Source organism: Lissotriton vulgaris, chromosome 4_1 (genome assembly GCF_964263255.1).
Source record: "Lissotriton vulgaris chromosome 4_1, aLisVul1.2, whole genome shotgun sequence".
Taxonomy (NCBI): domain Eukaryota; kingdom Metazoa; phylum Chordata; class Amphibia; order Caudata; family Salamandridae; genus Lissotriton; species Lissotriton vulgaris.
In genome coordinates, this window is record NC_141691.1 from 1,992,087,215 (window position 1) to 1,992,105,657 (window position 18,443).

General features: G+C 47.0%; 1 protein-coding gene across 1 annotated transcript in view; it reads left to right on the forward strand.

Annotated features, from left to right (window-relative positions):
- ZC3H3 (zinc finger CCCH-type containing 3) overlaps positions 1-18,443 on the forward strand; it is a 1,776,692-nt gene that overhangs the window by 1,529,870 nt on the left and 228,379 nt on the right. Inside the window, exon 11 of the mRNA XM_086966317.1 lies at positions 16,912-17,066. Coding sequence (XP_086822443.1) covers positions 16,912-17,066 — 155 coding nt within the window. The remainder of the gene's footprint in view (positions 1-16,911; positions 17,067-18,443) is intronic.

Genomic DNA, 18,443 nt, shown 5'->3' on the forward strand with positions numbered 1-18,443 from the left:
ACGGTCACCCAGGCCCTCGTCAGGAGCAGGTTGGACTACGGAAACGCCCTCTACTCAGGAGCCTCGGCCAAACTTCTGAGACGGCTCCAATGCATCCAGAACGCCTCTGCACGCCTGATCCTCGATATCCCTTGTCACAGCCACATCACACCCCACCTGAGAGACCTGCACTGACTCCCGGTCAACAAGAGGATAACCTTCAAGCTCCTCACCCACGCACACAAGGCACTCCACAACACCAGACCAACGTACCTCAAAAGACGACTCGGCTTCTACACCCCCACCCGCCAGCTCTGCTCTGCCGACCTCGCCCTCGCCACAGTTCCCCGCTTCTGAAGAGCAACCTCCGGCGGCAGGTCGTTCTCCGACCTCGCCGCCAAGACCTGGAACACCCTCCCCATCCACCTACGGCAGTCCCAAGACCTGCTGACCTTCAGAAAACTCCTCAAGACCTGGCTTTTCGAGCAGTAGCAGCATCCCCCAGCCCAACACCTTGAGACCCTCACGGGTGAGTAGTGCGCTTTACAAATTATATGATTGATTGATCGCCCCAAGACTCAATGAGTTTAGGAATATCCCTTGACTGTCCATCTACCAGGGGAAGTGAACTGATTGGCGATGAGTCAGACTCTTCTGGTATCATCAGACTAGGTGCAGCTCGGTCAGCATTGCCTTAAATCTTTCCACCATTCACACCTCTTCTCAGACCTAAGTTTAGGCTATTCCTCATCTTCAAAAGGAGGTCACGATGGCCAGATATCTTATAACATGTGTAAGTGAAATGGTCTTTCCCCCTGGCAAACCAGTGCAAGTAACATTTCAGCCAAGTATGGACTGCAACTTTGGAACATGTAATACCGCACTGCTCCCAAACCATGTCCAGTAGGGGTATACGTTTATGATTACCCTGGGCACAGCGGCAACTGATATTCCTCGATGTTAGAACCGGCTGTCTCTAGTTGGCAGAGGTATACACTTCCGACAAATAGGGACACACCTTTTCTAGTCAGGGCAAGGGGATCACACCCTTCGATAACCCCTGCTCACCCCCTTGGTAGCTTGGCAGAGCGGACAGGCTTATCTCAGAGGCTGTGTGTTAAGCATTTATGACCACATACAGTAATAAAGTGAATACACTACAAATGGACACGACACAGTAGTATTATAAAAATAAGTATTTTTATATAAGGCTTAGCACAAGACCAAATAACGACAAAAATGTACACAATCTTAATAAATACTCTGGGAAGGGAAAAAGGATAGTTCAAAGGTAGGTTCTTCTTTAGCACGAAAGTCTTTAGTATCAAAGCAAATCTTCTTGGCAATACAGTTCTTAGCAACAGGGTAACCCACACGGGGGCTACACGACGTCGAGGCAACGTTAATCCAACGGTTCGGCGTCGACCGCGAGGAGCGCTACGTCGAGCCCGGAGTCACACGGACCCCCAACAACACAGTACCTTTTGGAAAATGAAGCACACGATGATCAGCGGCGTCGAGCAATCCGGCGTCGCGTCTTCGGTGTCGATCAGGCCTCAGCAGGCGTCGTCGTCTGATGCGGTTGCACAGAGTGAGCAGCGCTCACGGCGTCGAGAGGGCACGAGGGCGATGCGATCAGCAGCGGTGCAGACACGAGGTCCCTTGGAGCTGGAGCCGTACTCCCACTCACTGGCGGTGCTGCTGGCGTCGGTCGGGCCCGGCGGCCGCGTCGTCGAGGAAGCGGGACACTGGGGCCATTACCCACTATGTCGAGCTGGATTCGGTGACGTCCGTCGGCATCGAGATTGCTGGTTCTTTCAGAGGTGCTGGATTCACGGTTCCAGCAAATAGCACTTTAAGCAGATGAAGTCCTTTAGCCCTGTGACTTCAGCAGGAGACTGGCACTCTTCCAGTCCTTGGAGATTTTCTTATCAAGCGTGAGAGTACACACACAGTTCCTCTCTCCTGGTTCCTTGGCAAAAATAAAGAAGCATGGCAGGATTCCCCCCAGCAAACAGCACACTGGCAGAAGGGGTAGGCAAGTCCTCAGATCAGCAGGCCTCTTGTCCTTGGTTACAGGGTTCCTTGTCAGAAGTGATCTAAATTCTTGGTTCAGGGGTCCTTCTCTTATACCCCTTTTCGGCTTTGATCCCTTTGTCCATGCAGGGGAATTTCCCAACATCCTGGGTCTGTTGTGGGTGGAGCCAGGCAGTAGCACCTGGCCTATTCATTGCGCAGGGCTGGGTCCTCAGACGCCCAGCAGGAGGTGGAGCCAGCATTAACACTGGCAGGAGCAGAGCTATCGGCCTCCTGGCAGGAGGTGGGGCTAGGATCGTCCATGGCAGGCACAGAGCCATCAGCCGCTTGGCAGGAGGTGGAGCCAGCATTGTACCAGGCAGGGCAGGCTATCAACAACTACTCTCCCCCTACTCTCAACGCAAATGTCCCACTCATCCCACACTGACTCATCCAGACCTGTGGAGCCACCCAGCTCCTGTCACACACACGCAAGACCAGCAGAAACCAGAAATGTTTAGACAAGAAAATAGACACTTTCTAAAAGTGCTATTTTCAAACCCAGAGTCCAAAAACCATCCACACCAACGGATGCGTAATTAAACCCCGAGTTCAGGGATACCAAACTCGACATTGCACCATGCTCCCCGAGCCAGCGAGGATCATAGCATTAATAATCCCGGCGGCCCATTCTAACTAATGGAGAGCAGGCTACCTTGCAATAGTGAAGAACGAAGATGGCTGTAATTCACTATCAGGACATGCCAACTTGGTCAGGCGTGTCCTACCTTATACTTACAATGCACCCTGCCCGTGGGCCTACCATAGGGGTGACTAACATGAAGTCAAGGGAAGGTTTGAGGGGCTGGCAAGTAGGTATACTTGCGCAGCCTGCGTGACAGCACTAGGCTGCACGTGGGTCTCGCAATGACCGACCCGTAGACATTCTTTTACGAAGCTGCTCTTGTGGGTGGCACAACACGTGCTGCAAGCCCACGAGCGGCATTTGTATTTACAAGCCCCGGCACTCCTGGTGCACTAGACTAGGGACTGACAGTAAACCAAATAAGCCAAACATGGATACAATAGATACATCAATTTAACCTAGGGAGCACTTGCGCTATGGCACTGATCAGCAGTGGCACGGCGCCCAAAGCATATACCAGCAAATCATTGTAAAACAGTGGAGGCAAAACAGAAAAAAATGGAGGAGAGACTCAAGCCAATGATGTCAGGTCTAACACTCGACCTCATTGATACTGGTGCCTGGAACATGGACTCAAGTGTCTTTGTGTGTTGGCAGGGGAGAAGGTTTTCTCTCATTTGCCACTAATGGATGCAGGTTACCAGTTATGCAGGGTGCCTTTCTTGGTTCAGAAAAGCCACACTCCACATCTTCTCCAACACCATCCATCTAGACACCTGTGCATCAGTCAGCATCTCAACAACTTTAGCTAGGGCTGAGAGAGGATCCTCCTTTAGGAGCAACAGAGCCTGTCTGACATCCAGAAAGAGAATGGCTATATTAATCCCATTAATTCTGTGTAGAGAAAAGGGCAGAGGGCTCAGCTCTGTCCTAGACTTTTATGACCTGAATCCTTCAAGAAGTTCAAGGTACCAACTCTGACTCCAGTCCTGGTGGCCATGCAAAACAACCACTAGGTGTGCTCTGAGGAGCTGCATGAGGAGCCTTGCTTCCATGTTTCAGTCCTGCAAGAACACAGGAACTACCTCTGACTCACTGTAGGGAAACATAGCACTGCCAGTACAGGACCCTTTCCTCCGGTGCCAACACACCCCCTGGGTCTTCACCACGATCGCTGTTTCTGTTACTTCAGCATGTCCACTGTTTCAGTTACCTGAACGACAACGTATCACAGTAGCGTTAATCAAGAAACAGATCAGCGCTGCGCCCTTACCTTTAGGATCCCATTCAGGCTTTGGTTTTTGGTCATCTTCCCTAGATCCTTCCTGGTTCCTTCCAAAAGCATGCAAGTGTATCAAAAGTCTTACTTCCTTCATAGAGGGCTTCGGCCATCAGCCAGATGGTGGGCAGCTTTTTAATGAAAGCTGTATTGTGTCAGTGGAATTTTGGACGCAATTTGGTGCATATAAGTATATAACAATAACTGAAGTTTTATTATTTGCTGTAATTTAATGTTATTTTTCAATACAAAAAAGGTTCTAAAAAATGTCAGTCTGACGGTGTTTGCTTGGTGCCTCCAGAACCTTCTTCGTAAATATGAGCCCTTCCTGCCCGCCATGGCAGCAACTCGAGGTTAGATCCGAGCCCGACTCATAATAATCCAACTCCATCCTTTTAAACCCAATATCCGTTGGAAGCTCGACTTCCTCCGCAGTAGACCCACAACCACCCCAAACAGGTTAATATTCTTAATAGGTTTCTCCAACACCTGTAATATTTCAAGGAAGAATGCGTGTCTCGCTCTGTGCTGTGGAAAAGCTTTGGTTTTCCTTTGACTTGATTGGCCTGCAGCCAGAAGCGCGTGCGCCGTAGCCAGGGCGTCGGTAGATCTCCCTGTGCCGTTGTCACTATAACCTACGTTGAAAGCGCTTAGAAGCTTCACCTGCTAGCCACGCCAGATGCGCAGCGTGTAAATCATTCCTAAACGTCGGTGACCGCATGTCAACGTCTGACATGCCCAAGTGGGAGCAGGTTCCTGTTCATTCACGTGCAAACACTGTCTCCCATTCATGAGTGCAGGCCTGGGAGTTAGCAGATGTCCCTGTGGAAACCTCCGGCTGTGCAGGCCTTCCTTGTATGGTGGAACCGGAGCCGGAGGGAAGGCAAGCCAGCCGGCGAGTGCCCCCTCATTCCTTGGCTCTGAAATAAGAGGCCCAGCTCCCATAATAAACGAGAGGCAGTCGCAGCACAGCAGGAGCTGGTGACCTCACCCAAGGGGGACACGACAGCGGTAAGCTGGGCCATCTGCCAATCCCGATTTCTGTCACTTCCCGTTGGCGTGGACAGTGCCACACAGCAGGGTTTCTTCAAATGACGAGAAGCCACTTTGTGGGCATGTAGTCTGTTCATCATTACAATGTGAGGACTCCAAAGCCAGCTGCCAGAGTGTACCTGAACCTGTAGGGAAGAGACCACATGAACACTGCCCTGGTCCACGTGGATGCTACGATTGCCTCCAACCTCCTTTCAGGGACCAGGATCTCTGCAGAGACTAGTCGAGCCAAACAGGGGCATAACATGGGTTAAACCAAAGAGTCTGCAGACATGTCCTGTGATGTCAGATGTCCTGAAACTAAACCCGGGGACGCAACCAAACTACCTTGTTTGTTTAGTCTAAAAAAAGACCAGTTCCGTCTTGATTAGAACTGTTCTCGTCCCTTTCATGGGTTGTGATTAAAGAATGTTTAATTACGACCTCAGTTTACTGATTGAACTCTAGCTTTCTCTTCCTCTCATTGGTCAACCATAGTGCTCTGAGTAGCCAATATCGACACATAGTGCTATACAATTATCCAATAAATAAATAAATAAACAGTCGTGGCATGCAATAATTTCTACAGTAAAGAAATGCATTTGATAGGAATACTTGAATCACTGGATATTTCTCTGGTGGCATTCCATTCCATCGTTTTTTAGTACATAGGCAATAGAAACTTAGGGATGGATAACCAAAGAAATCTAGCATTTTAGAGAGAAGCTGGTGAAAGAGCATACAAGAGGTTATCAACAGTCTTGTCAAACAGTATACAGTCGTGTTCAGAGACTGTTGGTGATCTTTAGGACTGCACGAGACATCCTCTGTCAGGATCTGTAGAGACAAGGGCACTCCGGGTTTCTGAAGGTCATGTTTGAAAACCCGCTTGAAGGTGCTTAGGTTAGCGATAGCTCTTATACCAAATGTGACCGCAGTATGTGAAGGGGTGGGAGTCATGGCGAGGAGATATTGAAGGGGGAAGACTGGGTTAAAAAATCAGATGGCCATGAGAAGAGTAGTATGGCACTCCCAGAGACAGATTTGAATTCCAGCCTGAAGAAACTGAATCAGAGCCCATGGAAGCCTGTAAGCCTACCTGCCTGGCGTATGAGGGAGTAGGGGGGAGGGACAGAAGTGATGGAATAATGGATCTTAGAAGGCTCGGCGTTTAGATGCTTTTGCTGGGTTGGACACTTCTTTCAGGAGGTACCAGTTAAGGACTTATGCAGTCATCCCAAAAGGTTCATGCTAGGTCAGCCCTGTTTGCTGGACAAAGAGAGGCTCGCAGGATTGCCTTGATCTGCTCATGCCCTTAGAGAAAGGCCATACAAAACAAAGAGCAAAAATGTAACCGACGCTAGGGAATGAATCTCTTAAACTATACTCTCCTTTTTCCTTTCTTTGTTGGTCACTCTGATTAAACATCCTACAGGAGGCATATGTCTGACACATTCTGAATGCAGTAACTTGGTGATGTACTGGTACTATATTAAAGTAGCGAGCAAGAACCTCACACTTTGAAACTTGGGAATTTGCTCAGGTAATGTGGATACATAGCACAGAGCTTACTATGTACAGTTTGCAAATTGAGCAAATGTTGGACTTAGGGAGACAAGATTTGATTGTTTGGTAATGCCCTCACCTGGGGCAAGTGTCCAATTTTAAAATCCATTATGTTGTTGTTTTAGTAGAAAATAATAACCTCTAAATGTAAAAAATGAGAGTGCTCTAGCCATCAGGGAAATAGAGTGTATACCAAACATAATCGGCCTGCAGCATCCTGCAGCACAGCAATTAATTTTTTTAATTACTCAATTTTATTGTTCTCATCAGTAAAACACTTAATACAGACCGTTTCAGTTTGAATACAATAGTAGCAATCTTATACTGGGCTATTACATTCTTAGTTATAGCCCCACCCCCAATTGTTCTTAAGCCGATAATAAGCCCACCGTCTTCCCCTACCCCAAATCTTAGTATGCTTCTGTGGGCATCCCCGTGCCTTGTAGATCGCTGTTCCATTTTGGCATACCAGTCTACTCCCAAACACCATTCAGCCAGGATGGAAGCCGGGGGGATTTCCATTTGCAGGCAGTGTCTCTCTTAGCAACCAATGTGGCCAACCCCACTGTAATTCGATCACAGCTGGAACTGCCCCAGTCTTTCAATATGCCAAGCAAACCTACTCTTGGGGTTAAATACACTACCCTGCCCAGGACCTAGGAGAGTATTTTTTCTATTCCACTCCAGAACCCCACTATCTGGGGCAGCACCATACAATGTGGAAAACCCTATGTGTCCATCTTGGTGTAGCGGAAACACGTGGGTTGGAGGATGTTACTCGCATGCCACAGGCTGTTGGGTGACCGGTAGTTGGTATGAAGATAGTGTAGTTCGATCAGTCGCATCTTGGAGGAAATGGACATTTTCTGAGGGGCTATGTGTGCATCACGCCATTCCGCATCCTCCAGAGGGCCTTCCCCCTCCTCCCATTTCTGTTTAAAGGTTAGGAGTTCTTCTGTACCAGTATGCAACATATGTGGAAAATTGCCCCTTTGCCGAGGCACCCCAGAAGTAGCTTGGCCTTAAGGGGGCTAAACTCAGGTAGGTCGGTGGACTCTCATAAGTGGTAGGGCAGAGCATGACAGAGTTGTAAGTGTTTATGAAACTGTGTAAGAGACCACAAAAATTGCTGATGTAGATATTTGAAAGAACAAAGATGTCCATTTTGCCATACATCACCCAAAGTTGTAGGCCCAATTCTGTCCCAGTTGCAGAAGCCCTCAAGACGAGCCGTGTGGTGAAACTACCTCCCCTCCCATAATGGAGTAAACTGTGTAGGTGTATTATCTCAGTCCATAAAGGGTAATGCTGCCATTTCTTTATGATTACTATGTTCAGATCTGGGCGATGGCAGGCAATGGGGTCGCCATAGAGCAGCTCCAGGATTATATCTAAACCCTGCAGAGTGAGTTCCAACATGTATGTCCGGTCAGCCCACCCTCCAGTCAGTTAGTCATAAATCACCAGGAGTTGGAATACCCAATAATATGCCTGCATGTACCAAATGCTATATGAGGTGGTTATTTTGCCCACAAAAAGTTCCGAACTATAGCAGTAAATTTCCTAAACCAGCTGGTCAAATTGGCAAATGGGAAATGTTGGAGGGTATATAAGAATCTGGGAAGGATCATCATTTTAATAGAGCTACTCTCCCTAGTAGGTTCAGTGGGAGCCGTTCCTATCCCTGGAAATCACATTTCATTTTGGGAATAAGTGGTATAAGGTTGAGACTCCAAGAAAGGTCCGAGTACGCAGAGATGGGAAGCCTAGGTAAGGAATGCTCAGTTTCCGCAATGGGATGGATGGACACTTGCTAGTCCACAGTGCATCGATAGTCACATATTAGAACCAGGAGTAACTTTTTCCAGTTCACCTGGGGACTAGAGGCCTACTCTGATAAGGTTAGGATTTCTAGCACCTGAAGCCCTGAGAGATGCGGACTGGCTAGGAAAAGGAGCATAGCGATACAAAAGGGGATGATGGACGGAGCGTTTGGGCAAATCAAACACTCACCCCAGTCAACTGATCTGGGTTTAATCCATCACCATTCTTTAGCTCACTCCGCCAATCCAGTTCAGACATGGCCATATGCAAATCAGTCTGGCCCTGTGCCTCATGGGAACAGTCCAGCCCGAACTGCCAAGCCATGTCTTCCCTGGACCGGAAACAAGCATCCTGGGACCGGTTTCGGGTTCACAACCCTCATCAGCCAGGCTATCTTGAATCCAGTGGCAAAGTGAGCAAGGGACTCACGTCTGAGCATACCCTGCCAACTTTGGGCGAACAAAGCAAAACAAAAGGGGATAATGGACGGAGCGTTTGAGCAAATCAAGCACTCACCCCCAGTCAACTGATCTGGGTTTAATCCATCACTATTCTTTAGCTCACTCCGCCAATCCAGTTCAGACATGGCCATATGCAAATCAGTCTGGCCCTGTGCCTCATGGGAACAGTCCAGCCCGAACTGCCAAGCCATGTCTTCCCTGGACCGGAAACAAGCATCCTGGGACCGGTTTCGGGTTCATAACCCTCATCAGCCAGGCTATCTTGAATCCAGTGGCAAAGTGAGCAAGGGACCCACGTCTGGGCATACCCTGCCAACTTAGGGCAAACACAAGGAGATGATGGACGGAGTGCTGTCATGAATGATGTAATATGTGACATCATCGGCAGTGGATTGCGGGCGCGAGAGTTACAATTAGTACAACTAACTATAACAGAGGAATTTCAATGGTTTTGTACGAGTGAAATGTCCAGCTAACTATAACACCCCTAAAACATATATTTTTTTCAGTGAATTTTTAAGGTTTTTTTAAATGCTAATTCCTAACTATAACATATCTGAAACCTATGGTTTTTTCAGTGAATTTCAAAGGTTTTGTAAATGACAATTTTTAAATGTATTAATTGTTATATTTATTTGCTTGACACTGATTTACTAAATTTTTTAAACTATTTATTTTTAGATATTTTATTTTTTAAATTACATTAAAATTACATTATACACTGCATTACGAAATATACTCTCTCAGAATTAATTACTTTAGTTTAAATACTTTGGAAATAGGCAATAGACTTTTAAGTACAGTAGTTATAGTTGTTGCAATGGGCAACTCAATTTCAAACACAATGAGCTCAATGTGAATTTCTAGTTAAATGCTATTAGTTACTGTACGGATTACTTTTCTAACCACAGGACTGGATCCTAGATTCAGTCCTTGGACATCTCCTGTAAACAGTTGAGTAAAAGCGTTTTGGTTAAAGTAGTGATTGTTAAGGAATAATATTGTATTTTAAAAGTTGACACAAATTTGTTTCACATAGAATCACCAATGTTATCCTATGGGAGGAAATTCACTTAGCAGGTAAGTAGTGTTATTGTTACTTTTTCTTACTAAGAGGTAGATCCTGGATCCAGCACTGGTGCAGCTCCTGTAAACAGTTGAAAGAATACGTTTAAGTCATACTGGCGATTTTTAAAGAACATTTTTAGTTTGTGAAAATAGACACTTAGAAACTTTTCTGGTGAAAACCAGACAATGGATTCCTATGGAAGAAAATACAAGTTACTGGTAAGTATGGTTACAATTACTTTTCAGGGTCAGTGCAGGGGTAAAAGATACAGCACTGGGTTTCTCCTGATAACAGGTGAGTAAATCTGAATTCGTAGTACATCCAGTAAGCACCACAGAGCTGCATAGCAGAGAGATGTAAAAAGGGGCACAGCCTCTGAACACCTGTCTGCAACGCAGCTCCCTGGCGCATACTGGAGATACCTGTTGGGCCCTCAGGGACCCTCAGTATTGAAAGATAAATAATTCCCCAACTTAAAATGCGCCACAGGGCGCGTTTGCACAGTGGTGAAGGAAGGGGGCGTGGCCTGAGGTGATATGTCTGCAAACACACCCTGTGGCGCGTTTTAAGTTAGAGAATTAATTCCTCCTCAATCCTGTGGGTCCCTGGGGGCCAACTAGCCCACCAGGTACCTCCAGTATGCGCCAGGAGGCTGCGTTGCAGAGAGGTGTTCAGAGGCCATGCCCCTTTTTACAACACTCTGCAACGCAGGTCCGTGGCACTTACTGGAGGTAGCTGGTGGGCTAGTTGGCCCCCAGGGACCCTCAGTATTGACAAGGAATTAATTGCCCAACTTAAACCGGCCACAGGGCGTGTTTGCACACATGTGAACTCAGGCCCCGCCCCCTCCCTTCACCACTGTGCAAACGTGCCCTGTGGCGCGTTTTAAGTTGAGGGATTAACTCCCCTTGAATACTGAGGGTCCCTGGGGTGCAACTAGCCCACCAGATACCTTCAGTAAGCGCCACAGAGCTGCGTTGCAGAGAGGTGCAAAGAGGACACCTCTCTGCAACGCAGCTCCCTGAAGCATACTAGAGGTACCTGGTGGGCTAGTTGGCCCCCAGGGACCCCCAGTATTCAAGGGAGGAATTTGTTCCCCCTCTGCAAACGCGCCAGGGGGCGCGTTTGCAGAGTGGTGCAATAAGGGCGGCGTGGGGCCAGCCCTTTTTTTCTAATTAAAAAATGTCATTTTGGCGAGGGGGGCAGCGTGGCCCCCCTCCCGGGCCACTAATAGCCCCAGGGACCCCATCCCCTGTGGCAGGCCCACTCAGGTGCTCGGCGGCGCTGTGTTTGCCAAGGTGTTGTAATATGTCGTCTGCTAGTGTGGGTTGTGCATGTAATCACTGCTCGGCAGCGCAGGGTTTGCCAAGGTGTTGCAATATGTTGTCTGCTAGTGTGTCTTGTGCATGTAATCACTGCTCGGCAGCTCAGGGTTTGCCAAGGTGTTGTAATATGTCGTCTGCTAGTAGGAGGGCAGAATTGTGCCTGTGGTTGGCAGCAGCACTAGCTTGCTGTTAGACCCTGGAAGGCTGGTACCGGGAATACAGGGGGGATCCCTATGGCAGCCCCCCAGTACATGGATCCGACATCCAACACTGGAATCAGTGTTGAGGTAGGATTTCAACATGTTTTATGGCAAACATGACCGGTTTTGTTGCAGCCAAAATATATTGTTAGACCTCTCGTAATTGACTTGATGTCCACTATATGTATTAAATGGCTGACTGTACTTACAAAGCCTGGAGAATGGACTCAGGCAGGGCACCCTCACACTTATAACCTAGCACCCTGACTTCAGGATTGATAGGCCTGACTTAGTGGTGACTTATAGGTTTTAAGTGCAGTGACCTCAGATATAAGGAAACGTATATCTTTGGTAAGAGGTGCTAGCACCAACTTACACATGCTGCAATGGCAGGCCTGTGGTCAGTTTGCGTGGTCTCACATGGGTGGCACAATACATGCTGCAGCCAATGGGAGACTCCTGGTGTACCCATGCCCTGCGTACCTTAGTAGAGTATACTAGGGACTTAGAAGGGTACACCAGTAGCCAGCTGGTAAAGCATCAAAGCATTACCATAGTCCAATTTAGGGAGAGAGCACAGTGACTGGGACCTGGATTAGCAGGATCCCAGTCAGACTAGTCAGAAAACAGTATACCACAAGCAAAAAGCATGCTTTTTAACCATGAAAGCAGATCCTACTTCACTACAGTGCTTTTGAAAGCCTGCCGGTGCTCGCTCCTTTTTCCAGAGCCTTGGTTGTCCGTAGCGTTATCATCAGTCAACTGGATTACTGCAATCCTCTTCTCTTAGATGCTCCGGATTACTTTCTACACCGTCTGTCTAGAGTCCAGAACATAGTTGCTGAACTTGCCTTAAACAGACCTTGCAGAGCTTCTGCCTCTCTGGCACTAAGGGAGTTGCACTGGCTGTCACTTAAGCAATGAATCCACTTCAAATCTCTTTGCATGGATTTTAAAGCCTTCCATGGTATGGGCCCTGTTCTCCTTCAAAAGCGACTGAGAAGATACATCCCTAATAGAGCTTTTCTATCTGCATCAGCCAACTTGCTTTGTGAACCTAAGTTGAGGAAATCCAGTCAAGGTGGCAGGTACTTTATGGTCTGTGCACCCAAGATCTGGAACTCACTTCCTCCCTCCCTAAGATCTATGGCCGATCTATTGAATGTTAGGGGGGTGCTTAAGACCTGGCTCTTTCCCTAGTAACTGGAAGTTAGGGCAAGATGTAGGTAAATTAGATTTACCGATTAATAAATACCGAATTTTACCTATTCGGTATTCATGAATCTGTAAATCAAATGTAGGTAATCATTCGGTATCAAATACCGAATCGGTAGGATTCGGTATTTACCGATTCGGTAATTACCGAATCGGTATTTGCCATTGATTCCTATGGGCCTTGAAGCCCATAGGAATCAATGGCAAATACTGATTCGGTAATTACCGAATCGGTAAAAATACCGAATTGCCAAGGGGGACAGGGTGTCACTTTGACACCCTGTAGCACCCCTATTTCTGGCTTGTGTGCCATGTGACACACATACATGCCCTTAGGGCATGTTTGTGTGTCACATGGCACAGGTGTACATGCACAGATATGCATGTACACAGGACTTCGTTATTTACCACCCAATAGTATTGGGTGGTAAATAACGAATTCTTAAGGGCCTGTGGCACTGTTTACTGTGCCACCCACATCTGGATTTACAGAATCGGTAAAGTTACCGATTCGGTATTTTACCAATTCGGTAAATTTACTGATTCTGTAAATCTCAAGCCCCCTACATGTCAAACACCAACCTACATCTGGCCCTTAGTCGCCTATACCTGGAGTTATGCCTTGTTTTTCCCTGCGGTCTACTCTTATATCTTTTCCTGTATCTCCCCTAGCTGTTATGACCTGTGCCAGGATACCAGTTGGCGACAGAGCGCTTTGAAACATACAAATAAAAAAATACATCTGTAACATAAACGCTGGTAACAACACCTTAAACAAATGTCTCAATTTATAGAAAATGAAGCACTTGAGCGCATGATGCATTGTAGTCTTGACATATGAAGGTTGTGTGGCTTGCTGAAACAAACCACCACTGCAGCGTTATGGAAGAGCCAGAGTGGGCCTCACATAAGCCATCGAGTCTGGCTTATCCTCTTTCCACAGGAATCTTCTTTCTGTATGAGATCCGGATCAGGATCCTTGTCCTTATCATCTTATTCTGTGGAGTCCCGGAAGGCCTTAAGTAAAAGAGCATGTGGGAAGAAAATTAGGACATTTCTGCTTCTTCTGTACTACTTGTTTGCTTTCAAAACCGCTGGACTCGGTCTCGTAAATGTTTGCTCTGACTCTAAGCTGTTGCAGGATGAGAAGAAGCTCTGGAGAGCTGATGTCTTCCAGGAGAATTCAGCATTGACCAGTGTTTATCTTCCTCCAGAGCAGCAGTGTCTCCAGGCACTGCCTGGCTGCACTCACTTCCCTACCATCTAGTACTACTTGTCCCAGCCCATGGCAGTGGCACCCAGTGTGTCCCTTGAGAAGGAGGACTTGCCACTTCTATTCCTTCAGGTCAAGCCCCACAGAGGCCAACGAAGTGCTAAACTCAAAGCATTCACCACCATTCTCTTCCGTCTGCTTTGTTTCTCCAGCTGCAACTCCCACACCCAGCATGGGCGTGGGGATCAACATTCAGAACAACACACCTAAGGGTCTGTGGGCAGCTACGTACCCACAAAAGATGTTAAACATACGATGTAAGTACTCTTGGAGGGGGGCAGAGGCAATTCAGTGTTTAAAAAAAGTGTGCTGGAATTTAGCCAGCAGGATGCCAGTTTCGAGAAGGGGATGGGGTGCTCTGACCTCATTGATGAGGAAGATGATGAGGAGATATGAGTTGTATTTTAGTAGCATCCCAACAGTACTATGTCCAAGTGTGCTGTTTGACACTAACACCTATATATGGCTTTGTCAGGATGAAAGGCAAAAGTTGTTTCCACCAGCTGTCATCTTTGCTCACTTGTCCCCAGACGTTCTTCTCCGTTTTTTGTTAAAGCGATTTATGAGCGGCCCCAAACTTCTGAACACCAATTCCCTCAGTTCCTGGTGACATCCTTGTGGTCGAATGGTACACTGTGCCCCCAAAAGGGAACTCTCTGTGTATTACAGAGGGAGGGGCCTCCCGACTTCCTCTATTGGATGGTGACCATCTTGCAGGTACAACATACCTGCCCCACAGGGCTGAGGCATATTGACTCACTCTTGTAAATGTCCTGTAGTCCTCAGTTTTGGGGATCGACCCCCCCCCCCCTCTCAATGGGAGTGTGAACAACTCTTTCATGGTGTGACTGCATGTGCAGAATGGACGATGATTGCTGTTCAAAGAACTACATTGGCCTGATTTAGATCTTGGCGGACGGGTGACTCCGCCACAACGGTGACGGATATCCTGTGTGCCGAAATATAAATCCCATTATATTTTACGGGATTTATGGTGCGTTGGATGGGATATCCGTTAGCGTTGTGGCGGAGTCACCCGTCTGCCGCGATCTAAATCAGGCTCATAGTCTGCTCAGTCAACCACTTACTCTTAGGATAGATGTCTGGCTGAGATCCACACATCATGAGCTTGCAGATCCAGCCAGCACTTGACTGCCTGCCGAATATAGTTATAGTTGTACTATATTGTAATTGCATTTACGTAGCACTTTTTATCTTTGACGAGGTGCTGAAGTTTGCCACTGAGTGGCTCCTTTGCAAGCACTGTGTCATCCTCCCTTGTAACTGGTTCCCTTGGCTAGGGCTTAGCCTGAAGCTATGACTGTGGAACTGCCACCCTTCCTGTGCCGATAGTCCTGCCTACGTGTATGGCGACAGCCAACCCCGGAGCACCCATGAAGCCTTCAACATCCCTCACAGACACAAGGGAGCTCAAATGTTCCTACTTACAGATGAAGGTGAGCTACCTGCTGAAGCGTGACTCTGCCTGGTGGCCACATTCCCATGAACAAATGTTGGCTTTCTTGAATTCAGTGAACTGTCCTCGTGGCAAATCCATGTATAACCAGAAGCCATGCTCACTGCTCCTCCTCCTTAACCCCTCCCATGCTGGTGACGAACCCCAGCCGTCATGCCCCGCGGTGGGCGTGTGCTGATGACGGCTGGGGTTCGTCACGGCCCCGCCCTGTTCTTTTGTTTACCGCACAGCGGTAAAATCGCAGCCGCAGCGAAGGGGTTAAACTAGGTCTGGCATGTTGTCAGCTTCAGGACGGTGTTCCGCATGATGTGCCCCACAGCCATTCTTGGGATCCCTTAACCCTGCAGTACTGTGCAGTGTTCACACATCCAGTTGGTCCATTGCCTGAACAGAACAAGGGTTTGTTTGTGTGTGGAGTGTGAGTTATTTTGAGAGCCTATGAGTATACTTTGGGGTTATATCCAATTCCAACTCACTTCATCTGCTGTGTTGGCACACTTGTGCCCAAAACCATTCGCTTCTCGCCACTATCATGAAGGAGGCCCGAGGTACATTTTTCAAAGGTTCCTAAATGATTCCCTTATACTAACAAGAAGAAAGCCTAGGTACCGTTGAGGGCCAGTATTGGAATTTTTATACCACAACCCTTTAAACGTTTTGGGCTACCAAATCATATCAGTTGACCACTGGAAGTGGAATTTCTTGACTGTGATCAGTAGATTTGAGATGCTAATCCAAGTAATTCTGCTGCCCCTGGCAACTTCAAGAAATCAGGATAACTGACTTTTATTAAGTTTTAATACAATTTGATTATCTTAAAGACTTTAATGTGGGCTTGAATTGTTTTCTCCAAGGTTATGTAGTGTGTTCCCCAGGGTACATAACGGCCTCAATGGCTTGGAGAGGGGCACTCTGGAGAGCTTCAGAGCTGCCCATGGTTATGAAACCCCATAGGATAATATTGCCTAATTGTTTTCAATTAAAGGTGTCCAAAATGGTCCATTATTTGTGGACTAGGAACCGTACCCAGTGTGCAAACCTCAGAAGATGAGCCCAACAGAAAATTGTTATGTTTTGCAATTTATGGAGTTCATTAAACTCCATAAATTCGAAGAAGTAATCGTTGCTGGATATTTATCTTTATTGTGACTGGATTTATTGCATTAAATGATGCCTGACTCATCCCGGGCACCAACTTCCTTGAGGTAGGCCATGAGTACTTGATTGAGCTGCCCAACAGAGTCCAGAAGGCTTTAGAGAAAGAACTTTCTGTTGTAGCCTCATCCTCCTGGTTAGTCAGGACATATACAGACTTGCATGGTCCCTTCAACCTCAGGACATAGGAAAAAGTCTGATACTCAATCCCCACTGCATGGAAAGGCACTGTCAGACTTGTAAAATGATTGAAGATGTAATGTAGCAGAAGATGTTAACCTTTTTGCATCGAATAATATGAACAGTCAATATTTGCAGCAAGCTTTTCTTCATTTTTTTCTCACATTCATGTTGGGTTTGTGTTTTTAATTGTGTCCACAATTTTTTGTCTTAGGGTCAGCAGGTCCCATGAAGAGAGGTCTTTGTCGGAAAACGCTGGCCCCTCCGGATTACAGAAGCTTCCATCTTTCATCTCTCTCAAGTCATCACCTACTTCGCCGGTACTGGAAGAACCCACTCCTCAGAAAGAAAAGCCCAGCGATGATAGTGGTAGGTTTGTCCTTCTGTTAATTTTCTTCCACATCACCATGCTCCTGCCATGTTCCGCCTTTCTTAGATCAGAAGAAGATTACCATTCCTGTATTGGTCCTATGAGATGCTGGTCAAGCATTGCAGACTTTACTGCGTTTGAAGAAGATACAGATAGTTCACAAGTATGGACCAGTTATCCGATTTGGTTGCTTCTTTTTTATTGATGATGTCCTCTGTACCTGGACTGGATCAGAGGGCCTTTTGACTACATTTTTTGCGTGGCTCAATCAGGCTGATGATTGCTTACGGTTTACTTGGTCCTATAGCAATACTTCTGCTTTATATCTGGATGTGGACTGTTGGTCAGGGCTTGGTTACCAATGTTCATCAGAAGCCAAGTGATAGGAATTCCCTGTTACACTACAGTTCCTTTCACCCCAGGTCCCTTCAGGGCAATCTCCCGGTAGGTGAGTTTTTGCGTTACCGGCGCAACTGCTCCACAACAGAAACATTCGTGGAACAATCAGAGGAACTAGTGGTAAAATTAAAAGCAAGAGGGTATCCCTATAAAACCATTAAACAAGCACGCAAACGAGCATTGAATACTCCTCGGGACGCTCTTCTGGAGAGAAATATGAAAGCCAAAACTGAATACCTCCCTTTGGTTACCACATTTGATCCCCTATCAATTAAAGTTAGGCAGATAGTGAGAAAACACTGGTCTATTCTAGACACTGCTACCAATAAGATGCCGCCCCCGCGCTTTGCGTTTAAGAGGTCCCAAGCCTTGAAGACAAACTAGTGCATACTCGCACATTAACAACGCCATTGGTTTCCAAGCTTCCCTCGGGTCATTACCCCTGTGGAGGATGTACAGTATGTGGGCTGACAAAAGCGACTAAAAGTGTGATCTTGGAGGGGAGTAAAGAGTGGTTTCTGAATAGTTTTAGTTATTGCAATACCAACAATGTTATTTATAGATTGACGTGCAACTGTGGGTTGCACTATATCGGTCTAATGTCGAGGAAGGTTAAGATTCGGGTACAAGAACATCTTAGTACTCTTAAGGCGAAGAAATTAACCACACGTTTGGTTCAGCACTTTCAAGATAAACAGCATGACCCCAGGGATCTGAGGTGGACTGTTCTTGAAAGGGTTATGGGTGAGACCCATAATATTGAATCAATTCTGGCGAGAAAGGAGGCTAAGTGGATTTTCTCTGAAAAGGCAGATAAGCTTGGACTGAACGACTCGATCGAGTGTAACAAAGTCACCAGATTCTAGTTGCTCAAGAAAAGACCTTCCCATGCCTCTTTGTGGCTCACACCTGGCCTGAACATTACACCCCACCCAACGTACTTTGGTAATGGCTCTGCCTGGCCCCCGAGTACACCA